The 18,745-nt window shown below is 48.0% G+C and overlaps 2 protein-coding genes across 6 annotated transcripts in view; one reads left to right on the forward strand and one right to left on the reverse strand.

The window, feature by feature from the left end:
- Window positions 1-18,745, forward strand: part of PAK1 (p21 (RAC1) activated kinase 1) — a 124,265-nt gene that overhangs the window by 8,272 nt on the left and 97,248 nt on the right. The window lies entirely within an intron of this gene.
- Window positions 15,464-17,737, reverse strand: LOC135980948 (uncharacterized). Its single transcript, XM_065581735.1, has 2 exons — window positions 17,028-17,737; window positions 15,464-16,033 (listed from the first exon to the last, which is right to left on the reverse strand). Exons 1-2 carry the CDS (start codon window positions 17,602-17,604, stop codon window positions 15,558-15,560), a joined length of 1,053 nt encoding a protein of 350 aa, XP_065437807.1. The 5' UTR covers window positions 17,605-17,737; the 3' UTR covers window positions 15,464-15,557.

The following is an 18,745-nucleotide window of genomic DNA, read 5'->3' on the forward strand; positions in this document are numbered from 1 at the left end:
GGGTTATGATATGAGTTTTTAACAATTTGACAAGTATCTAGCTTTGTGTCTGTGATAGGGATTTCAAGTGCAATTCTCAGCTCGATACAAGGTACAACTCAAAATGAGTTGTCACGTATGTGAAGGCATAATTGGGTTCTCAGACCCATGAGGTCAGGGGGGAAAAAATATAACAAGGCCCAGTGGATGGTGTCCTGATGATATCCCTTCATTACACTAGTTCATTTAACCGGCCTCCTGAGCTTGTATTTCTGTGACCCTTCACATTCAAAGGTAAAACTAACAGTCAGGTAACAGCTTGTCAATAAGGGGCATATAAACTAAAGAGAATTAAAGGCAAACTGACACATCAGGCTTTGAAATGTGATAGTGATTAGTTTATTAAAATTTATAAGACACTAAATTATAAAACTCCATTACATTGAGCATCTTTTCTGGAAAGAAAGTAATTTGCATATAGTAACCTGAAAGTAATGCAAATAAATAGTGTGGGTGAAATGCTCATTTCCTTCAGAAACTACAGAACATATTAAATCTTGATGGAGCCTAGATTTCCTACTGTGTAACACGTTCTTCTTAATGGACCAGTGACACCAAGCGGGTTAACACTGGCAGCATTTACTAGCCAAGAGGCATTCAGTGAGATGGTGCCAAATATGAGTGTTCTATTACTGGACCAATGATATTGTAGTTAAAGGTCACCAGCAAAAGGGAGGTGGGGGAGAAATAGGCTTGTCTGCTTTGCTGCTTCATAAAGCGTTCCCGGAAGCGTTTTATTATATATAATATATAATACACAGCTTGGAGGATTTTTTTTGTTTTGTTTTTGTTGTTTTTAACACTGTAGAGTCAGGTCTTGTCTACCCTTGAAGAATTATGGGTGACTGGAGAAATGGTAGGGTTATGATATTATGGGCACTGCAGAGGAACAACCTGGTTAGAGAGGGGAAGAGATTTTTATTTAAATGTTTAAAACTTTGTCACTTCTGGCTTGGTTGATATTTAGTTAACTAAAACACTTGGGAGAGAAACTTTCTTTAAGGATTTGACAACCCTGCCTTTTCAACTAAAGTCATACAGGAACCTTTGAAAAAAATGTCTTTAGGCACACTTTAATGAAGGGAGAGAAAAAAGCAGTCCTCTTCTGCTTTGGAGGGCATCTTCAACAGGGAAATGTTGCCTGTGAAGACCGCTGGTCTTGCTGTATGATGCTCTATCTTGGTCCAAGCAGTATTGGTGACCTGATGGACCTTAGTGGTTAAAAAAGATTGAGTGCTGGATTTTCAACTATCTATACTAATTCCTATATTTTATGGAGTTAAGTAACACCCTTAATGTTACAGGGTTTTTTGAACATGATTTGGATTCCTAAACTCTGGAAGCCTGTTTCTAAAAAATAGAAATTGTCCTAGGAATAGCCAGCTTCCATCTGAAAAAAAATTGTAAGATGCAAAATGAAAATGATATATTGGATGGATCACTATGTCTTCGGTGATTATCTTATAGTGAATGACTATCACCAGTGAACAATTGTTTCCTTTCACAAATGTTTGTATGAATTTTATTGCCAGACTCCCCAGGAGACTTTAAATTATTTGTTTCACCACAGAAGTCCATTGATGCTTTCCTTACCCTATCCTGCCACCGTGCATCAATGCTGACCTCTAGGAGTAAGAAAGTAGTTCAGTTGCTCTGTTTAGGGCTCCTGAATCATAGTCACTGAATCACACACGCTCCCAGATGGGAACAGTTTTTATTCTATACCGGAACTTAACTTGCAGGGGTAACCTAGATATAAATGCCGATGACACGCTGACTTACAAGCAAAGGCAGTGGTGTGCAAACTGGGGTGTGTGAAGCAACTTTGGCCTTTCGCCCTTTTAAAAAACAAACACACAAATATCCCTTTTTACAGCAGACTGACTAGTACCCCATTGCTATCCTGACTTCTGTGCTGCTGCTGGTGGCAGCGCTGCCTACAGAGCTGGGTGGCTGGAGAGTGGCTGCTGCTGCCCAGGGTGTTCATGTTTGCGGCGCAGCAGGACTATTTTTTTAATCCTGCTCCTGTCCCACCCCACAATATCCACTCCCACCTGTTCCCACATTGTTTATTGAATTTTTATCCCACTCCCACTATGATGGCAGCGGGTCCTGTGGGATCCCAGTGCCGCTGCAGGGGGACTTATACATTTAGTAATAAAAACAATTTTTTCATTCCTTCTGCCAACTTGCAAAAAATTTCCAGTTTGAGATTACACGTAGTGGGGCAGGGGCACGTGACAAATTCAGTGAATGGTAAAGGGGGCGTGTCTGTAAAAGTTTGTGCACCACTGACCCCTAAGGCATCTGCTCTTCCTTACGAGTACTTTTATTAGGGTCTCTATGGTGTTGCTAACTCTTGCGATCTATATCCTGAGTGTCATGATATTTGGTAGTTTTTCTTAGTCCTGCCTCCTGGAGGCATTCAATTTGCTGAGTGTCTTGGCATTGGCTTAAAAAACAAAGTACGGTAAGTTTCTCGCCCTAATGACTATAGAGAAAAGCTCAGAAATTGGCCCAGGTGCACTCCAAAGATGTGAAAACCAGTAAGCAAGTACTAAGAACATAAAATGAGATTTAAAAAAATATATATTACTTTTGAGAACCCAACTCATTGTTTTTGTTGAATGTTTGGAGTTGGTAATACTGCCTTTGTAAAGTACAGTATAATGAAGTTGCAGTAACAACACTGCTTAGTCTGCAAAAGCTCCATATATCCACTGAAATGTCCATTAGGCATCCTTGGGGAGAGGGGGAGAGATGTAAAACTGTTCGGAGGTGAGAAGAAGTGCTGCAGGACAATAAATGAGCATGTCGGATTGCTGTTGCATTGACCTAATAAAACCACTTAAATATTTCATTTCTGGTTTAAATACATTCTCAATCTACTGCACCAGCCCACACATCTTTCTAATAAAGGGATTAATAAAAACCTGCGATTCCTTTAAATATCTGTACTTTGCTATTTTAATCCATCACTTGTATATTTCTGACTCCCTTTCTTAGCAATTTAATGAATTTCACCTCTTTGTAAAGTATTCCTCCCTATGCCATCAATCCAGTGCCAAAAGACATCGAGAGTAGGAACATAATTGCTCCTTTAGGACCTGTCCTAATCCCCTGCTGATGTTCCCAAACAAGATTTTTAAGAGATTTTTAAGCACAAAATTAAGCTGACCCTGTATCTTCATTTGTAGAAGTATGTATATAGTCTGTGAGGCTGGTTTCTCCCTTAAATCTAGAAGCAGTGTACTCACCTCTTCTTGTCAACTGTTGGGAATGAGCCGCATCCACCTTGATTGAATTGGCCTCATTAGCACTGACCCCCCACTCGGTAAGGCAACCCCCATCTTTTCATGTGCTGTATATTTATACCTGCCTACTGTATTATCACTCCATGCATCTGATGAAGTGGGTTATAGCCCACGAAAGCTTATGCCCAAATAAATTTGTTAGTCTCTAAGGTGCCACAAGGACTCCTTGTTGTTTTTAATGAAAGCCCTGACACTAATCACTTTAAATGTAATTTGCCAAGGAAAAATGTTAGGTTTGTCACTTTTTTTATGTAAGCACTCTTGTACTGTCTGCTTCCTTCCCTCCCACCCCAAGTTTGTTTTTGTGCTTGCTTTCTACATTAAATATTTGTTTTGTCTGCCTTATTTTTCTGAAAGACTGTAGACAAATAGAGAACCAATACATGAGTGATACTGAAGACATCAGTCAAGCAAGCACACACACACACACACACACTTCAACACCCTGACTCCCTTTAAGTCCAAAGCTTATAGTTCACATTTGGGATTGTCCAAGCAGTCTACCAGCAAAACTAAGGAAGGCCACACTTGATATTTCTAAATGCAAAAAAAGCAGACTTGTTTTTCCATGCTGAAGAAAACATACGCCCCTCCACCCCCAACTATTCACGCCTCCTCTATACATGTGAAAAGCCAAACATGACACAAAACCAGTTTTGTTTCCTTTGTAGGTCACCTTTATGTAGTTAAAAATAAATCAGCTCTGTGGTATGTAAGAACAGCAATAAGTTTTTCAAGTTGTGTGTCCCTGTGGGTGCTCTGCTTCAGGTGCACTGTGGCCCCATGTGTCTTCGATCAAAGGCATTTGGAAGCAGTGCCTGTTTGGCTTGCAGAGGCACCTTGCACATGCTTGTGCTGCACACAGAGGCTATATAGGGTTGTGTGGGCAGACTGCCCTCAGTTCCTTCTCCGTAACCTTGGTCTTAGCATTCAGAGTGCTCAATTCAATTGTCAGGCTTGCCTGGGCTAGCCTTTAGTTAAGTGAGGTTAGTGTTTAGTTATATTTGTTTTCTAAAGAGGATTGCAATCTCTTGTTCTCTCTATTTCCCCCACTCCTCCTGGGAGGTTCTCTCTCTGTTGAGGGGTTGTGCCAGGATCACTTGGGTTCACATGTTGTCTTACTTGCCAGGAGGCTAACCTGGTCCGCAGGGGTTAGTCCTGGTGCATTTATTGCCTGGGGGACACGCACGTCCCTCAGAGGTGACCTTAAGAGCTGGGCCAGGAAGAACCAGGAGATTAGGTTGGAACTCCTTATGATGGAGCAACCTCTGCGCCTGACCTCAGACCCAGCTCAGGGAACCCGCCCCCATACAATAGTCTCCGAGCGACCATAGTGCCTTGTCTACCTTGATGCTACGTTCACCTAGACCTTTAAGGGAAAAGTCAGAAGGTGCTGGGAAAGTCTCTGAGAAAAGAAATTCTAGTTCTCCTCAGAAAGAGCCTACTTCAAAGAGATCTTAAGTCTCTGCAAAAATCAGTCTGTCCAAGCCCTCAAGTTCTGGTCTGGATACCATTAAGACTCCAGGGTCCTCCTGTACCGATCACACTCCTAAGACTCGGAGTTCCTCTAGGAGCCACGACCCTCAGCATGCTTCGGTACCTAAGTCCGCGTCGGTACCATAAAAAGTGACGGGGGCAGCAGAGAGAAGCAGCCTGCTTCTAGCAAGTTGGTACTGATGGGCCTCCTGTTACTTTTTCTGGTAGCCCAAATTGTGATTTCCCTCAGTTACCACAGAAGTCCAAGCAACTGCTTCAGCCCATGATAGCTTAGAAACAGTCAACATTGTTGGTACCATTGACCTGCTACTGCAAGGGACCTACTTCAGTACTGTTAATTCATCTGGTACTGCAGGAATTTAGATATTGGAAAGACCTATTTTTGTTGAATGAACCAAAAAAGTCTCCCCTCTTGATGGGTACCAAGCGCCTTGGTAGCAAGATCCACAGGGTCACTGGAATTACAGGTCTCTCTGGTACCACCTGATTCCCTACGGTTCTCTGGCAGAGCTCCCCTGTTGGATGATGAGAAGCAACTTTCCTCGGTCTCTCACAACTTGGTGCAAGACCCTCCTACTTACGAACCCTTTCCCTGGCACCTACAAGGAGAGGGTTGACTCACAGGTAGGAGACAGATCTGAGTCCCCATCACTGGTATGAGCAGCCATGAATTCCACTCCGTATTCCTTATGGTCCCACTTAGTGGTCGTATTGGGACCCTTGGGGGGGCTGCTACTGGCAGCAGTTTTCAAGAGCCCCTAGCCTCTCTCATCGGGACTGCCTGTCTCCTACCTCATCTGTTCCTCCTTAACTACCTGAGCAGCTGGAGGAAACCTTTGAAGAGCAACAGGCTGTAGCAGACAAGGAGGCCGCCCAAAAGACTAATATTCCTCTTCTTCCCCAGAGAAGGCCACAATGCCTTCCCCACCCTCTCTGGCCAATGACTTCAAATGGTTTCAGGACCTCACGAAATGGGTGGCAGATTCTTTGCAGATACCCCCCTGAAGAAGTCAGAGAGTCACAACAGAAACTATTGCACACTTGGCAGACAGCACTGTCTCCTCGAGTGGCCTTGCCCATTAACAAGACCCTTCTGCCAAGACCATCAGGCAGACCTCAGCCACAGTACCATCTTTGTGCTGACAAAAAAGTATTCTGTTCCAGCCCAACCAAGTATTATGTCTGAATTTCCCCCCCCCACCACATACCTAACTCCTTTAACGTTGAAGCTGTAAATGAACGTGAAAGATAGCCGCATGCTAAATTGACCCCATATGACCTCTTTGGCCATAAGAGCTATTCATCTGTGACCCTGCAGTTTAGAATAGCAAATTATCAAATTCATAGGGCAAAATACAATCACACCGCCTGTTTCAAGTCTCACTCACATGTTTATTGAACACCTTCCAGCAGAACATCGCAAACAGTTCCAGGCCATCCTAGCCCAAAGGTTATAAGTAGAACATTTTTATAAGCTGCTCTGGCTGCCGCTGATGCTACAGCTCACTCCATCCAGGGCCGGCTCTGGCTTTTTGGCCGCCCCAAGCAAAAAAACAACAACAAAAAAACGGGGCGGCCAAAACGGCAAAGTGCCCCTCCCAAAAAAACCTGCGGCGCGGCGGGAGCGCGGGTGCAGGGGGACCGGCTGGGGGGGGAGGGAGCGGGTGGGAGAGAGAGAGAAGGGGGCGGCCAGGGCTACAGCAGGGGCGCTGCCACGCGGCCCCTCCCGCTGCGCCGCCTCCTGCCGCCTGCCGCGAGGGCTCCACTCCGGTCGGCAGGGAGGGAAGGAAGAGGACTGCCCTGCAGGACACTCTGGTTCTCTGCGCCGCCGCCCCCTACAGGGCGGCCGGAGCGGAACAAGAACAAAAACAAACAAAAAAACCAAAAACGGCCGTGCCGCCCTAGGGTTGGGCAGAATGCCGCCTCGTTCAATCTGCCGCCCCAAGCACCAGCTTGCTCAGCTGGTGCCTGGAGCCGGCCCTGACTCCATCTCCCCAGCAGTTGTCATGTGTTGGGCATCTTGGTTCCAGTTGTCTGGGATCCTTAGGGACATCCAAAATATAGTTGAGGATCTTCCTCTTGATGTTTTGAAACTCTTTGCTGAGACCACCAATGAGTCATTTTACACTTTGAAATACTCCAGAGCCACCTTGCAATCTTCTGGGATTTATACACCTGCAAGTAAATGGAAATATAATAAATCCCAAATATCCCAGAGATCCTGCCCTGTCCAGTTTTCTGGTTTCGAAAGACCTTCGTAGCCATGTGGGAAGAAACGAGGGTTTCAGAGAGAGACCACGTACTACATCTTGTTCAACCATTCAACCTTCCTCATCAGAATTTTGATGGTCTGGTTGAGAGACTGAATCAGCCCTGGTTTTTGTATGTTCAGCTGCAACAGTTGACCTCCCTCCCTTTTGGGCCTCTCCCCACCACTTTCAGCTGGCGTGGGAGCAGATTACATGAGACAAATGGGTCTTGGCGGTTATAACATCGGGTACTCTTTTATCTAAACCAGTGTGATTGTATTGAAGTGTTTGGAAAACTCCATCTGAGATAACAGGATTTCTGCATATCACTTTCTATTAATCAAATGATGAACTTTCTGTGTGCTTGTATAATTCAGAAGGAGAAAGCTGGGCAGTAGAAGATGCACATTTCTGGGGGCAAGTCTGGGACTGGGAATTTGCTGGTGTTTCTTCGCAGTGTAAATCAAGAGTGGCTGGCCATAGACTCATACAGTGTAGCTGGGAGTAATTTACATGCTGGAAGCTGGGTGTGAGCAGACCAGGAGTGGATGTTCTCACAGCAAAGCAGTGTAAAAGGCACCCCAGGTTGGAGAATTGAGCAGACACAGCTGTTCAACAGTCCAGATTGTACCCTGAGTAATATATCACAGTGTGTTCAGTCTTTGGGAGGAACATTGTAGCGTAGCCGATTACACCGTTAGGTAGACGTAAGCTACCTGACGTGAATCTAAATCTGTAGTGTAGACCAGGCCAGAGTCCTGCCTTGAATGCAGGGGACTGGACTAGATAACCTATTGAGGTCCCTTCCAGTCCTACACTTCTAGTTTCTATGATTGATCAAGCACTTAGGCCTTGTCTACACTGGCAAGTTTCTGTGCAGTAAAGCAGCTTTGAGCAGTGTAACTCCCGAGGTGTACACACTGCCAAGCCACTTAGTGCGCAGAAACTGTGCAGTTGCAGCGCTGTAAAAAAACCACCCTGACGAGAGGTGTACAGCTTTCTGCGCTGGGCTATAGCGCTGCAGTGCCAGTGTAGACACCCTGCTCGATTACAGCACTGCGGTTGGCCTCCGGGAGGTGTCTCACAATACCTGTTCTCGCCTTTCTGGTCACCAGTTTGAACTCTCCTGCCCTGCCCTCAGGTGACCAACTATGAGCCCTACCCCTTAAATTCCTTGGGAATTTTAAAAGCCCCCTTCCTGTTTGCTCGGTGCCGAATGCAGTGGTCTCAGCGCATCTTTCCAGGTCACCATGCCTGCTCCACGCACCAGCGATCCCCCGCTTGGAGCAATGCTAAGCTGCTGGACCTCATCAGCGTTTAGGGAGAGGAGGCCATCCAGTCCCAGTTGATACTTACGGACAGATTTCATGATGCATGACAGAAAGGGGCCATGATTGGGACACGCTGCAGTGCGGGGTCAAAGTGAAGGAGCTGCGTCCATGACCTGCCAGTTCTACAAAGAACTGGATGCGATACTCGGTGGCGACCCCACCTCCACTGCGAAGGCCACTGTGGATACTTCATTGGCTCGCATGCCAGTCGAGAGTGGACCGAGCCAGGAGGAGGAAATCTTGGATGAGGAGAGGGAGGGGGACCCAGGGGCAGAGGACGACTCGGAGGTCAGAGATGCATGCAGCCAGGAGCTCTTCTCTACCCCGGAGGAGGCTAGCCAGTCACAGCTGTTGGAGCTTGGCGAAGCGCAAACAGGAGAGGAGGCCCCTGGTAAGTGGCTTTGATTTTGGGAATCGCTGAAGCGAGTTGTTGGGGGCAGGAGGGTTGCAGAAAGCAGCCTTGTGTCTATATGATGCGTGTACCACCACATGGCTAGTCTGAGCAGCAGAACCAGGGTGTTGATTGACTCCCTCACCTCACGGGAATCTGCCTCAGAGATCTCCAGGAAACTCTCACGGAGATACTGGGCAATCCGCTGCCGCAGGTTCTTTGGCAGAACTGCTTTGTTTCTTGCCCCATTAAGGGTAACTTTCCCGTGCCACTCTGTGTCACGGGGAGGGAACCATTGCTGCACACAGGCGAGCTGCATAAGGGCCAGGGTGAAAGGCACAGTCTTGGAGAAGACCCTTTCTTGATTCCCTGCTCACCCTCAGCAGCGAGATATCTTTCATAATGAATACAGCCTGTGGAAAATGTGGGGACAATAATGATTATAAGCTCCCTTCCCCCTCACCGCACAGAGTGCTGGCTCTCCCCAAGAACCACATGCCCAGTGTACAGTATGGTCCCGGAACACTGATTTCCCCTGCCCCTGCGGTTACTCACCATTTTGGGGGTCTTGTGGCTCATGTGTGCTTGCCTGGGCTCAGCCAGTTAGAGACAGGTATGTGAATAGTGGCTGTGTTTTAATCACTGAATCAGTGGTCTGTGTGTTGCAAACAATACTGCTTCTGTAAAATGTTGCATTTTGGCTTCACAGATATGACCTTGGGACCCAGCCTCCCTCTTTTGTTATCGCTGGCTGAACAGCTGTGCAGAATTAGAGAGCGGCTACAAAGAACTAAGGAGGACTTTCTGCGTGATGTTATGATGCACTCCACGGCCAAAAAACGAGAACTGAAGGAGTGGCAGGACAGTGAGAAGAGGGCCTGAAAGGAGAATGCGGCGCACCAGAAAGAAGCCACGGAGCGGCTCTTAAATGTTATGGAGCGCCAAGCAGACACGCTCCAGGCGATTCTAGCACTGCAAACTGAGCAGCTCCGTGCCCGCCTTCCCCTGCAGCCGCTGTCGCAAAACTCTTTCCCCATACTCCCCCCAGACACCGCCAACACACACTTATCAACCTCCTGGCTCCAGTCTGTACCTGCGGCATTCCGCTCCTCCCCGTCACAGTACAGCACTGTGGACTCTCAGTACCCTCTGCACTCAACACCCGTCCCTCTGCAGTTTAGCCCTGCTGAAGTACAATATCCGCTGCATTGTACTCCAAAGGAGAAGGTTGGATATTTTACCTGGACATACACAAATCTTTAACTGTTCTGGGACCCCACCTCCTCCTGGAACCCTCCCTTCCCCCACCCCCCTCAGTGCTGATGTGTTTTTTTGTTTGTCTCTCTCCTCTGGTTGTTGTTTTTTAATAAAATAATTGTTTTGGTTTGAAAGCAATCTTTATTCCATTAACTGAAAGCAAACCGAGCCCTGGCAAAGCAACGGACAATTTTCTTGAACCTTCATAGTGCATCGTCTGCACCAATCACAATCACCTCTTAGCATTACAAGCACTGCACTTCTGAGCATAGCAACAAATATTAGTGTCTTTCAGCTTCAAATTGCTGCCTCAAATCATCCCTGATCCTTATGTCCCTGCGCTGTGCCCCTCTAATAGCCCTGGTCTCTGGCTGTTCGAATTAAGCCTCCAGGCCTTGAGCCTCAGTAGTCCAGCCCTGAGTGAAACTTTCACCCTTCCCTTCACAAATATTATGGAGCGTACAGCACGCGGCTATAAGCATAGGAATATTGTAATCGGCCAGGTCCAGCCTCCCATAGAGGCATCGCCAGTGGGCCTTTAAACAGCCCAAAGCACACTCAACAGTCATTCTGCACTTGCTCAGCCTGTTGTTGGAACTGCTCCTTGCTGCTGTCAAGGTGCACCGTGTATGGCTTCATAAGCCACGGCATTAAGGGGTAGGCAGGGTCTCCCAGGATCACAATGGGTATTTCAACTTCCCCTATGGTGATCTTCTGGTTCGGGAAGAAAGTCCCTGCTTGCAGCTTCCTGAACAGGTCAATGTTCCAAAAGATGCATGTGTCATGCACCTTTCCGGACCAGCCTGCATTAATGTCCGTGAAATGCCCACGGTGATCACAAGCATCTGGAGAACCATTGAGAAATACCCCTTCCAATTAATGTACTCGGTGGCTAGGTGTTCTGGTGCCAGAATTGCATGCCATCTATCACCCCTCTGCAGTTAGGGAAGCCTATTTGTGCAAAGCCATCCACAATGTCATGCACATTGCCCAGAGTCATGGTCTTTCGGAGCAGGATGCGATTAATGGCCCTGCACACTTCTGTCAACACAAGTCCAATGGTCGACTTTGCCACTCCGAACTGGTTAGCGACCGATCGGTAGCAGTCTGGAGTAGGCAGCTTCCACAGGGCAATCACCATGCGCTTCTCCAATGGCAGGGCAGCTCTCATTCTCGTGTCCTTGTGCCGCAGGGCTGGGGCGATCTCATCACACAGTCCCATGAATGTGGCTTTCCTTATCCGAAAGTTCTACAGCCACTGCTCGTCATCCCAGATGTGCATGACGAAGTGATCCCACCACTCAGTGCTTGTTTCCCGAGCCCAAAAATAGCGTTCCACTGTGGTCAGCACCTCCGTAAATGTCACAAAGAATCTTGGGTTGTAGCTACTATGCGTGGTGAGATCAATGTCGAACTGCTCTTGCCTTTGTAGTTTACGGAATAACTCCACTGCCATTCATGACGTGTTGGTCAGAGCGACCAGCATACTGGTCAGCAGTTTGGGATCCATTCCTGCAGCCCGAAAGAGGCAGGGCGCGCAGTACACAAACTGTTGAAAGATGGTGCCAAATACGGATGGAAGGACAGGGATTGCTGGGATGTGAAGCAATGCATCATGGGGCATTGGGACAGGACCCAGGATGCCCCATGACCCCTTCCACCTTCCCACAATTCTTAGCGGCAGAAGAGAAAGAGGTGCTCTGTGGGATAGCTGCCCAGAGTGCACCGCTCCGAATACCGCTGCAACTGCGGCAAGTGTGAACATGCTATTGCGCGGGCAGCTGACAGTGTGAACACACAACAGCGGTTTCCCTTCAGTTCTCTCTGAGTGGCGTTGTAACTGCCAGTGCTGTAACTCTGCCAGTGTAGACGTACCCTTAGAGTCTGAGCCAAATGCTATTAAAGTAAATGAGAAAAAAGGGTTTTAAGAACTGCTATACAAGATCAAACCAGTGGCCCATCTAGTATTATTCTGTCTCTGACAGTGACCAGTATCAGATACTCTAGAGAGTGGTTCAAGATGCCAACTGTGTAATAGCCTATTCATAAGGAAAGATTCTTCCTAACCTCAGACAGTTAGTAATGGGCTTATGTCTTAGAGCATGATGACTTCCACTGGATATAAATGTGTAAGGGGTCTAACAGCAGATGTTCTCATATATCCATATAAATGCCCAGTCACTTCTTAAATCCTACTAATCTCTTGGCTTCAGTATTCAAGGGCCTGATCTAGTTTATTTGCCTGAGACACACACTTTCATAAAACAACTTCTTCTTACCTACATTTTTTCAAGTAGCATTTGCATTATTCTGTAGCGAAGGTAATATTAGAATGTTGGGGTTTTTAGGCCAGAGACATAATGTGTTTTGGCCCTAGAAAGGTGTGTTCCTTGTGTGAGCTCCAGTCTCTGTACTGAAATTCAAAATATGCTAAACTTGGGATTGCAGAATGGAGAAATTCTGTAGCTGACCTTGACTTTTTCATGTGAGCAAAATGGGCAGATGAAAAGTGGTCTTCCTGTGAATCTGGCATGTGATTAGAGGTCTTTAGCAGCTCTAGCTGTGTGTATGCATATCTGCAGCTGCTGTCCTTCTGGTCTGTTTGACGCAAACATAATATTAATGTACATTTTAATTTGAAAGAACCCTTAGGACATTGTGCAGACAGTGAAGACCTTATAGTGTCAGCCTCTCCCATTCAATGGGGAACAGTCTCAAGTTAGATTTTTTTGGAAAGTCAGTGTCTGAATATTATGCTGCAGATTACATTGTAAAAGCAATAGAAGCCCATAGTGGTTTTGGTCAGCAGAGAAATAGCTTAAAGCATTTGTTTTTACAATTGTAAAAAATGTACTAGTTGGGTAACACACACATTTAAGGATAAAGACTAGACTTCTAAATCTGACTTCCTGTGCTTTAGAGAGACAAGGTGGGTGAGGTAATAATTTTTTATTGGACCAACTTCTGTTGGTGAGAGAGAGGAGCTACACAGAGCTCTTCTTCAGGTCTGGGAAAGGTACTCGAGTGTCACAGTTAAATGCGAGGGGGAACAGATTGTTTAGTCTAAGGCCTTGTCTACACTACGAGAGTAGTTCGATTTTACTTGCATCGAATTTTTGTAATCGATATTGCAAAGTCGAACGTGTGTGTCCACACTAAGGACAGTAATTCGACTTTGTGCGTCCACACTAACGGTGATAGCGTCGACATTCGAAGCGGTGCACTGTGGTCAGCTATCCCACAGTTCCCGCAGTCCCCTCTGCCCATTGGAATTCTGGGTGTAGCCGGCAATGCCTTCTGGGTAACAAAATGAGTCGAGGGTGCTTTTGGGAAACTGTCGTCATCCGTCCATCACTCCCGCCCTCCCTCCCTGAAAGCGCCGGCGGGAAAACAGTTCGCGCGCTTTTCCAGTCATTGACAGCGCGGACGCCACTGTACTCCGAGCATGGAGCCCGCTGCGACCATCGCTGCAGTTGTGGCCGCTCTCAACGTCTCGCAGCTTATCATAAAGGTTTCCCTGAGGCAGATGCAGAAAAGTCAGGCAAGGAGGCTACGGCACCGCGGTGATGTCCTGAAGTCTGAGAGTAGCACAGACCTGTCAGAAAGCAGGCGACCCAGCGCCGAGGACATCACAGTGGCAATGGGTCATGTTGATGCCGTGGAACGGCGATTCTGGGCACGGGAGACAAGCACTGAGTGGTGGGACCGCATAGTGCTGCAGGTCTGGGATGAATCCCAGTGGCTGCGAAACTTTCGCATGCGGAAGGGAACTTTCCTGGAACTTTGTGAGTTGCTGTCCCCTGCCCTGAAGCGCAGTGACACCCGGTTGCGAGCTGCACTGAGTGTACAGAAGCGAGTGGCCATAGCCCTGTGGAAGCTTGCAACGCCAGACAGCTACCGGTCAGTCGCGAACCAGTTTGGGGTGGGCAAATCTACCGTGGGGGTTGTTGTGATGCAAGTAGCGAAGGCAATCGTTGATGTACTGCTGCCAAAGGTAGTGACCCTGGGAAACGTGGAGGCGATCATAGATGGCTTCGCAGCGATGGGATTCCCAAACTGCGGTGGGGCCATAGATGGAACTCACATCCCTATCCTGGCACCGGACCACCAGGCCACCCAGTACATTAACCGAAAGGGATACTTTTCCATGGTGCTGCAAGCACTGGTGGACCACAGGGGACGTTTTACCAACATCTACGTGGGATGGCCGGGCAAGGTTCATGACGCTCGTGTTTTCAGGAACTCTGGTCTGTTTAGACGGCTGCAACAAGGTATTTACTTCCCGGACCACAAAATAACTGTTGGGGATGTGGAGATGCCTATAGTCATCCTCGGGGACCCAGCCTACCCGCTAATGCCCTGGCTCATGAAGCCCTATACTGGCGCCCTGGACACTGAAAAAGAACTCTTCAACTACCGGCTGAGCAAGTGCAGAATGGTGGTGGAGTGTGCTTTTGGCCGTCTCAAGGGGAGATGGAGAAGCTTACTGACTCGCTGTGATCTCAGCGAAACCAATATCCCCATTGTTATAGCAGCTTGCTGTGTGCTCCACAATCTCTGTGAGAGCAAGGGGGAGACCTTTATGGCGGGGTGGGAGGTTGAGGAAAATAGCCTGGCTGGTGATTACTCACAGCCAGACAGCCGGGCGATTAGAAGAGACCAGCGGGAAGCGCTGTGCATCCGGGAGGCTTTGAAAGCAAAGTTCCTGAGTGAGCAGGGTAACCTGTGATTTTATAGTTTGTGTACTGAGAAGCTAAACCTGCCCCCGTTTCTTTACCCAGGTAATGTTGACTATCCTATCCAGTTACATACCCCCTTCACCCCCCCTCCAACACACGTGTCGAAATAAAAATAGTTCTACTTTGTTAAAGCACACCGTTTTCTTTAATACTGTTTTAGCGGGAATTTTTTAAAACTGGGACGCAGACTGTGGTGCGGGGCGGGTCTAGTGTTGTGATGCGAATGCAGCTTCTAAACTCAAGGATTGACAGGCTCCGCTGCGGTGGGATGCTTGTTTCAACGGAGCCTGTCACCCCTCCTGATCGGGACTGTGTGTATGGGAGGTCTATTTGACTTTGTGGCAGGGGGAGGACGGTTACAGATCCCATGCTGTGTGGCTCTGTGATCCTGTCTAAGGACCGGCGCTTAAGATCTGTAACTGCCCTCCCCCGCCACAAAGTCACAGAGCAACCCACCCCCCCCCAACATTACATCAAAACAACCTCCCAGACTAACCGGGGCAACTAGTCACTGCATCACTGCACTGTGTATGTGCCCTGCTGCTGTGCCTGCCCCCGACTATGTACCCTGCCAAAGGAGACTGTCCTGTCCAATTTCCAACCCCCTTTCCCCTCCTCCTCCAAAAGAACATGATTGAAACAGTAGTTAACAGAAACGAATTTTTTATTATCAACTACACATGGCATTGGGAGGTGAAACTTGGACGTGGGCTTGTGTCAGGCGGGAAGGAAAGAACTTTTCAAATTTTGGGAAATGAGAGCCTTCTGCTACTAGAGCTCTCTGCAGGGGTGGAGTGAGAGTTAGCAGGGACTCTGCCGCCTCTCCTTCTTTGCACTTTGGGTGAGGTGGGTATGGGACTTGGTGGCGGGGGAGGGCGGTTAGAGATGGACTGCAGCGGGGCTCTGTCCTCCTGCCTCCGTTCCTGCAGAACATCCACAAGGCGCCGGAGCGTGTCCGTTTGCTCCCTCAGTAGTCCAAGCAGCGTTTGAGTCGCCTGCTGGTCTTCCTGCCGCCACCTCTCCTCCCGATCCATGTTGGCTTGGTGCATTCGGGTCAAGTTCTCCCGCCACTGGGTCTGCTGTGCTGCCTGGGCTTGGGAAGAGGCCATAAGCTCAGAGAACATGTCCTCCCGTGTCCTCTTCTTCCTACGCCTAATCCGCGCTAGCCTCTGGGAGTGTGATTCCAGGCTAGGTTGTGAGACAGTCGCAGACGGGGCTGTGGAAATGGGAAAAAGGGAGTGAATTCCTCTGAAAGATAAATGTAGTTGTGAACAAAGAACATAGTCTTTCTCTGTGAACAAGACCATGCACAGCACCTTTCACATGCGCACTCAGCACAAGGTCGAATTCTCGGCCTTCGCATTCTGTGCCTGGGGTCTTGAACAGCACATTTGAGAAGCGAGGCAGCACAACGGAATTTCTGTTGCAGGCAGACATGGTAAGCCGTACACTTGTGGCAGTTTAAAACTTTTATATTACCACTGGCCTCATTTCACATTTAAATCAATGTCAGTCCCTGCTGCCAGCAATCCGGCAAGCGGGAACTCTGCCCCTGTCCCACCCCCTCGCGGCTGTCCCCGGGAATGATCCCTTTCGGCTGCCCCTCTCCCGCCTCCACCGCGTGGCTGCAAACCAGCGGTGACAGTTCTGTAAAGGAACGGGAAAGCAGTCCCAACACTAACATTCCCCTACCTAATTAAAAGCAGGTCACCATGGCCGACATCACCCTGATGAGGATCTCCGAGAGCGACAAAGAGAGAATGCTCCGGGAAAGCCTCCAAAGACCAGGGCCGTATGCCGCCCTGCTGTGCAGAGCAATGATCCCCGAGTACCTGATAATCTCGTGGCGCGGCAACGTGTCGTACTTCGGAGGACCCAATAAGGCCGCTCTCCCCAAGAACCTCATGCAACGGCTTTCAAGTTACCTCCAGGAGAGCTTCATCGAGATGTCCCAGGAGGATTACTGCTCTATCCCCGCACATATAGACCGCATTTTACTGTAGCTGCAGTAGCAGGGAATACACAGTAGAGCGGCTTGTGCAGGACAATCACTGAAAACCGGACATTGCTAGATTTCTTTTCAAAACTTGCACTGCCCCTTACTAAACCGTTAAGCGCCTAGGGCACACTAATCATGAACAACCCATTCTTTTAATTGTTAATATTCCTGTTTTGTTAAAAATAAATGTTTAGATGTTTACAACACTTACTGGCTGATCCTTCACCAGATTCTGTGTCCGGGGTAATGGCTGGGGACGCTTCGTAGGGGATCTCTGTAAGGGTGATGAAGAGATCCTGGCTGTCGGGGAAATCAGCGTTGTGAGAGCTGCCAACTGCCTCGCCCTCCTCATCTCCTTCCTCATCTTCCCCGTCCCCTAACATGTCTGAGGAACCGGCCGTGGACAGTATCCCATCCTCAGAGTCCACGGTCACTGGTGGGGTAGTGGTGGCGGCAGCACCGAGGATGGAATGCAGTGCCTCGTAGAAACGGGATGTCTGGGGATGGGATCCGGAGCGTCCGTTTGCCTCTTTGGTCTTCTGGTAGCCTTGTCTCAGCTCCTTGATTTTCACGCGGCACTGCGTTGCATCCCGGCTGTATCCTCTCTCTGCCATGTCTTTAGAGATCTTCTCGTAGATCTTTGCATTCCTTCTTTTGGATCGCAGCTCGGAAAGCACGGACTCATCGCCCCACACAGCGATGAGATCCAAGACTTCACGATCAGTCCATGCTGGGGCTCTCTTTCTATTCCCAGACTGCACGGCCATCACTGCTGGAGAGCTCTGCATCGTTGCCAGTGCTGCTGTGCTCGCCACGATGTCCAGACAGGAAATGAGATTCAAACTGGCCAGACAGGAAAAGGAATTCAAATTCAAATTTTCCCGGGGCTTTTCCTGTGTGGCTGGTCAGAGCATCCGAGCTCGCACTGCTGTCCAGAGCGTCAACAGAGTGGTGCACTGTGGGATAGCTCCCGGAGCTATTAGCGTCGATTTCCATCCACACCTAGCCTAATTCGACATGGCCATGTCGAATTTAGCGCTACTCCCCTCGTCGGGGAGGAGTACAGAAGTCGAATTAAAGAGACCTCTATGTCGAACTAAATAGCATCGCAGTGTGGACGGGTGCAGGGTTAATTCGATTTAACGGCGCTAACTTCGACATAAACGCCTAGTGTAGACCAGGCCTAAGTAGTTACCACATATTGTAAGGGACCATTTCAAGGTAGAGTGGCCTGTTAACACTTCTGCAGTCATAGGACAAAATGAGGGGGATTAGTGGGTTACAGATTGTTATAATAAGCCATCAATCCAGTGTCTCTGTTCAATCCATGATTTTTTATTGTCTAGCGGAGTTATGAATTTAAGCTCCCAGGCTCGTCTTCTGAAAGTGTTGTGCAGGTTTCCTTTGAGGATGAGGACTGATCGGTCAGACATAGTGATTTCTTTGTGAAAAGAGTTCACCCACTGGTGATAGGGTGTTTTTGTGTGTTATCATTTTCCAGGTGCTCTGTCAGTAAAGTTTTTTATGTGATGTCCTTTATGGAGTTGAATAGAACAGAGGGACCTGCTACTTTCCTCATCATATATCTTAATTAGCAAAACTCAGCTTTGGAGAATATTGAGACATATAGTTGAATAATATTAACAAATAAACTACAGGTGGTTCAAATCCAAGAGCAGGGATCTAAAGGCCTGGGAGCCTGCTGCCAAGCATAGTGGATTCCCTAGGGCATCTTCTCCCGAAGGTACTTACTAACAATCATTGTTGGGCCTTGTATTATTGCTTCCTCAAGTCCCCTTTCTTTTCCTGGCATTGGAGCCCCCTTCAGTTTGTTTGTATTCATTTCAAATTCTGAGGCTGGATAGCGCTTGTAATTATTGTCTATGATCCTGGTTTTTAATGTTATGCAGGGCTCCAAGCACCTTGCCC

Source organism: Chrysemys picta, chromosome 1 (assembly GCF_011386835.1).
Source record: "Chrysemys picta bellii isolate R12L10 chromosome 1, ASM1138683v2, whole genome shotgun sequence".
In the NCBI taxonomy this organism is placed as follows: Eukaryota; Metazoa; Chordata; order Testudines; family Emydidae; genus Chrysemys; species Chrysemys picta.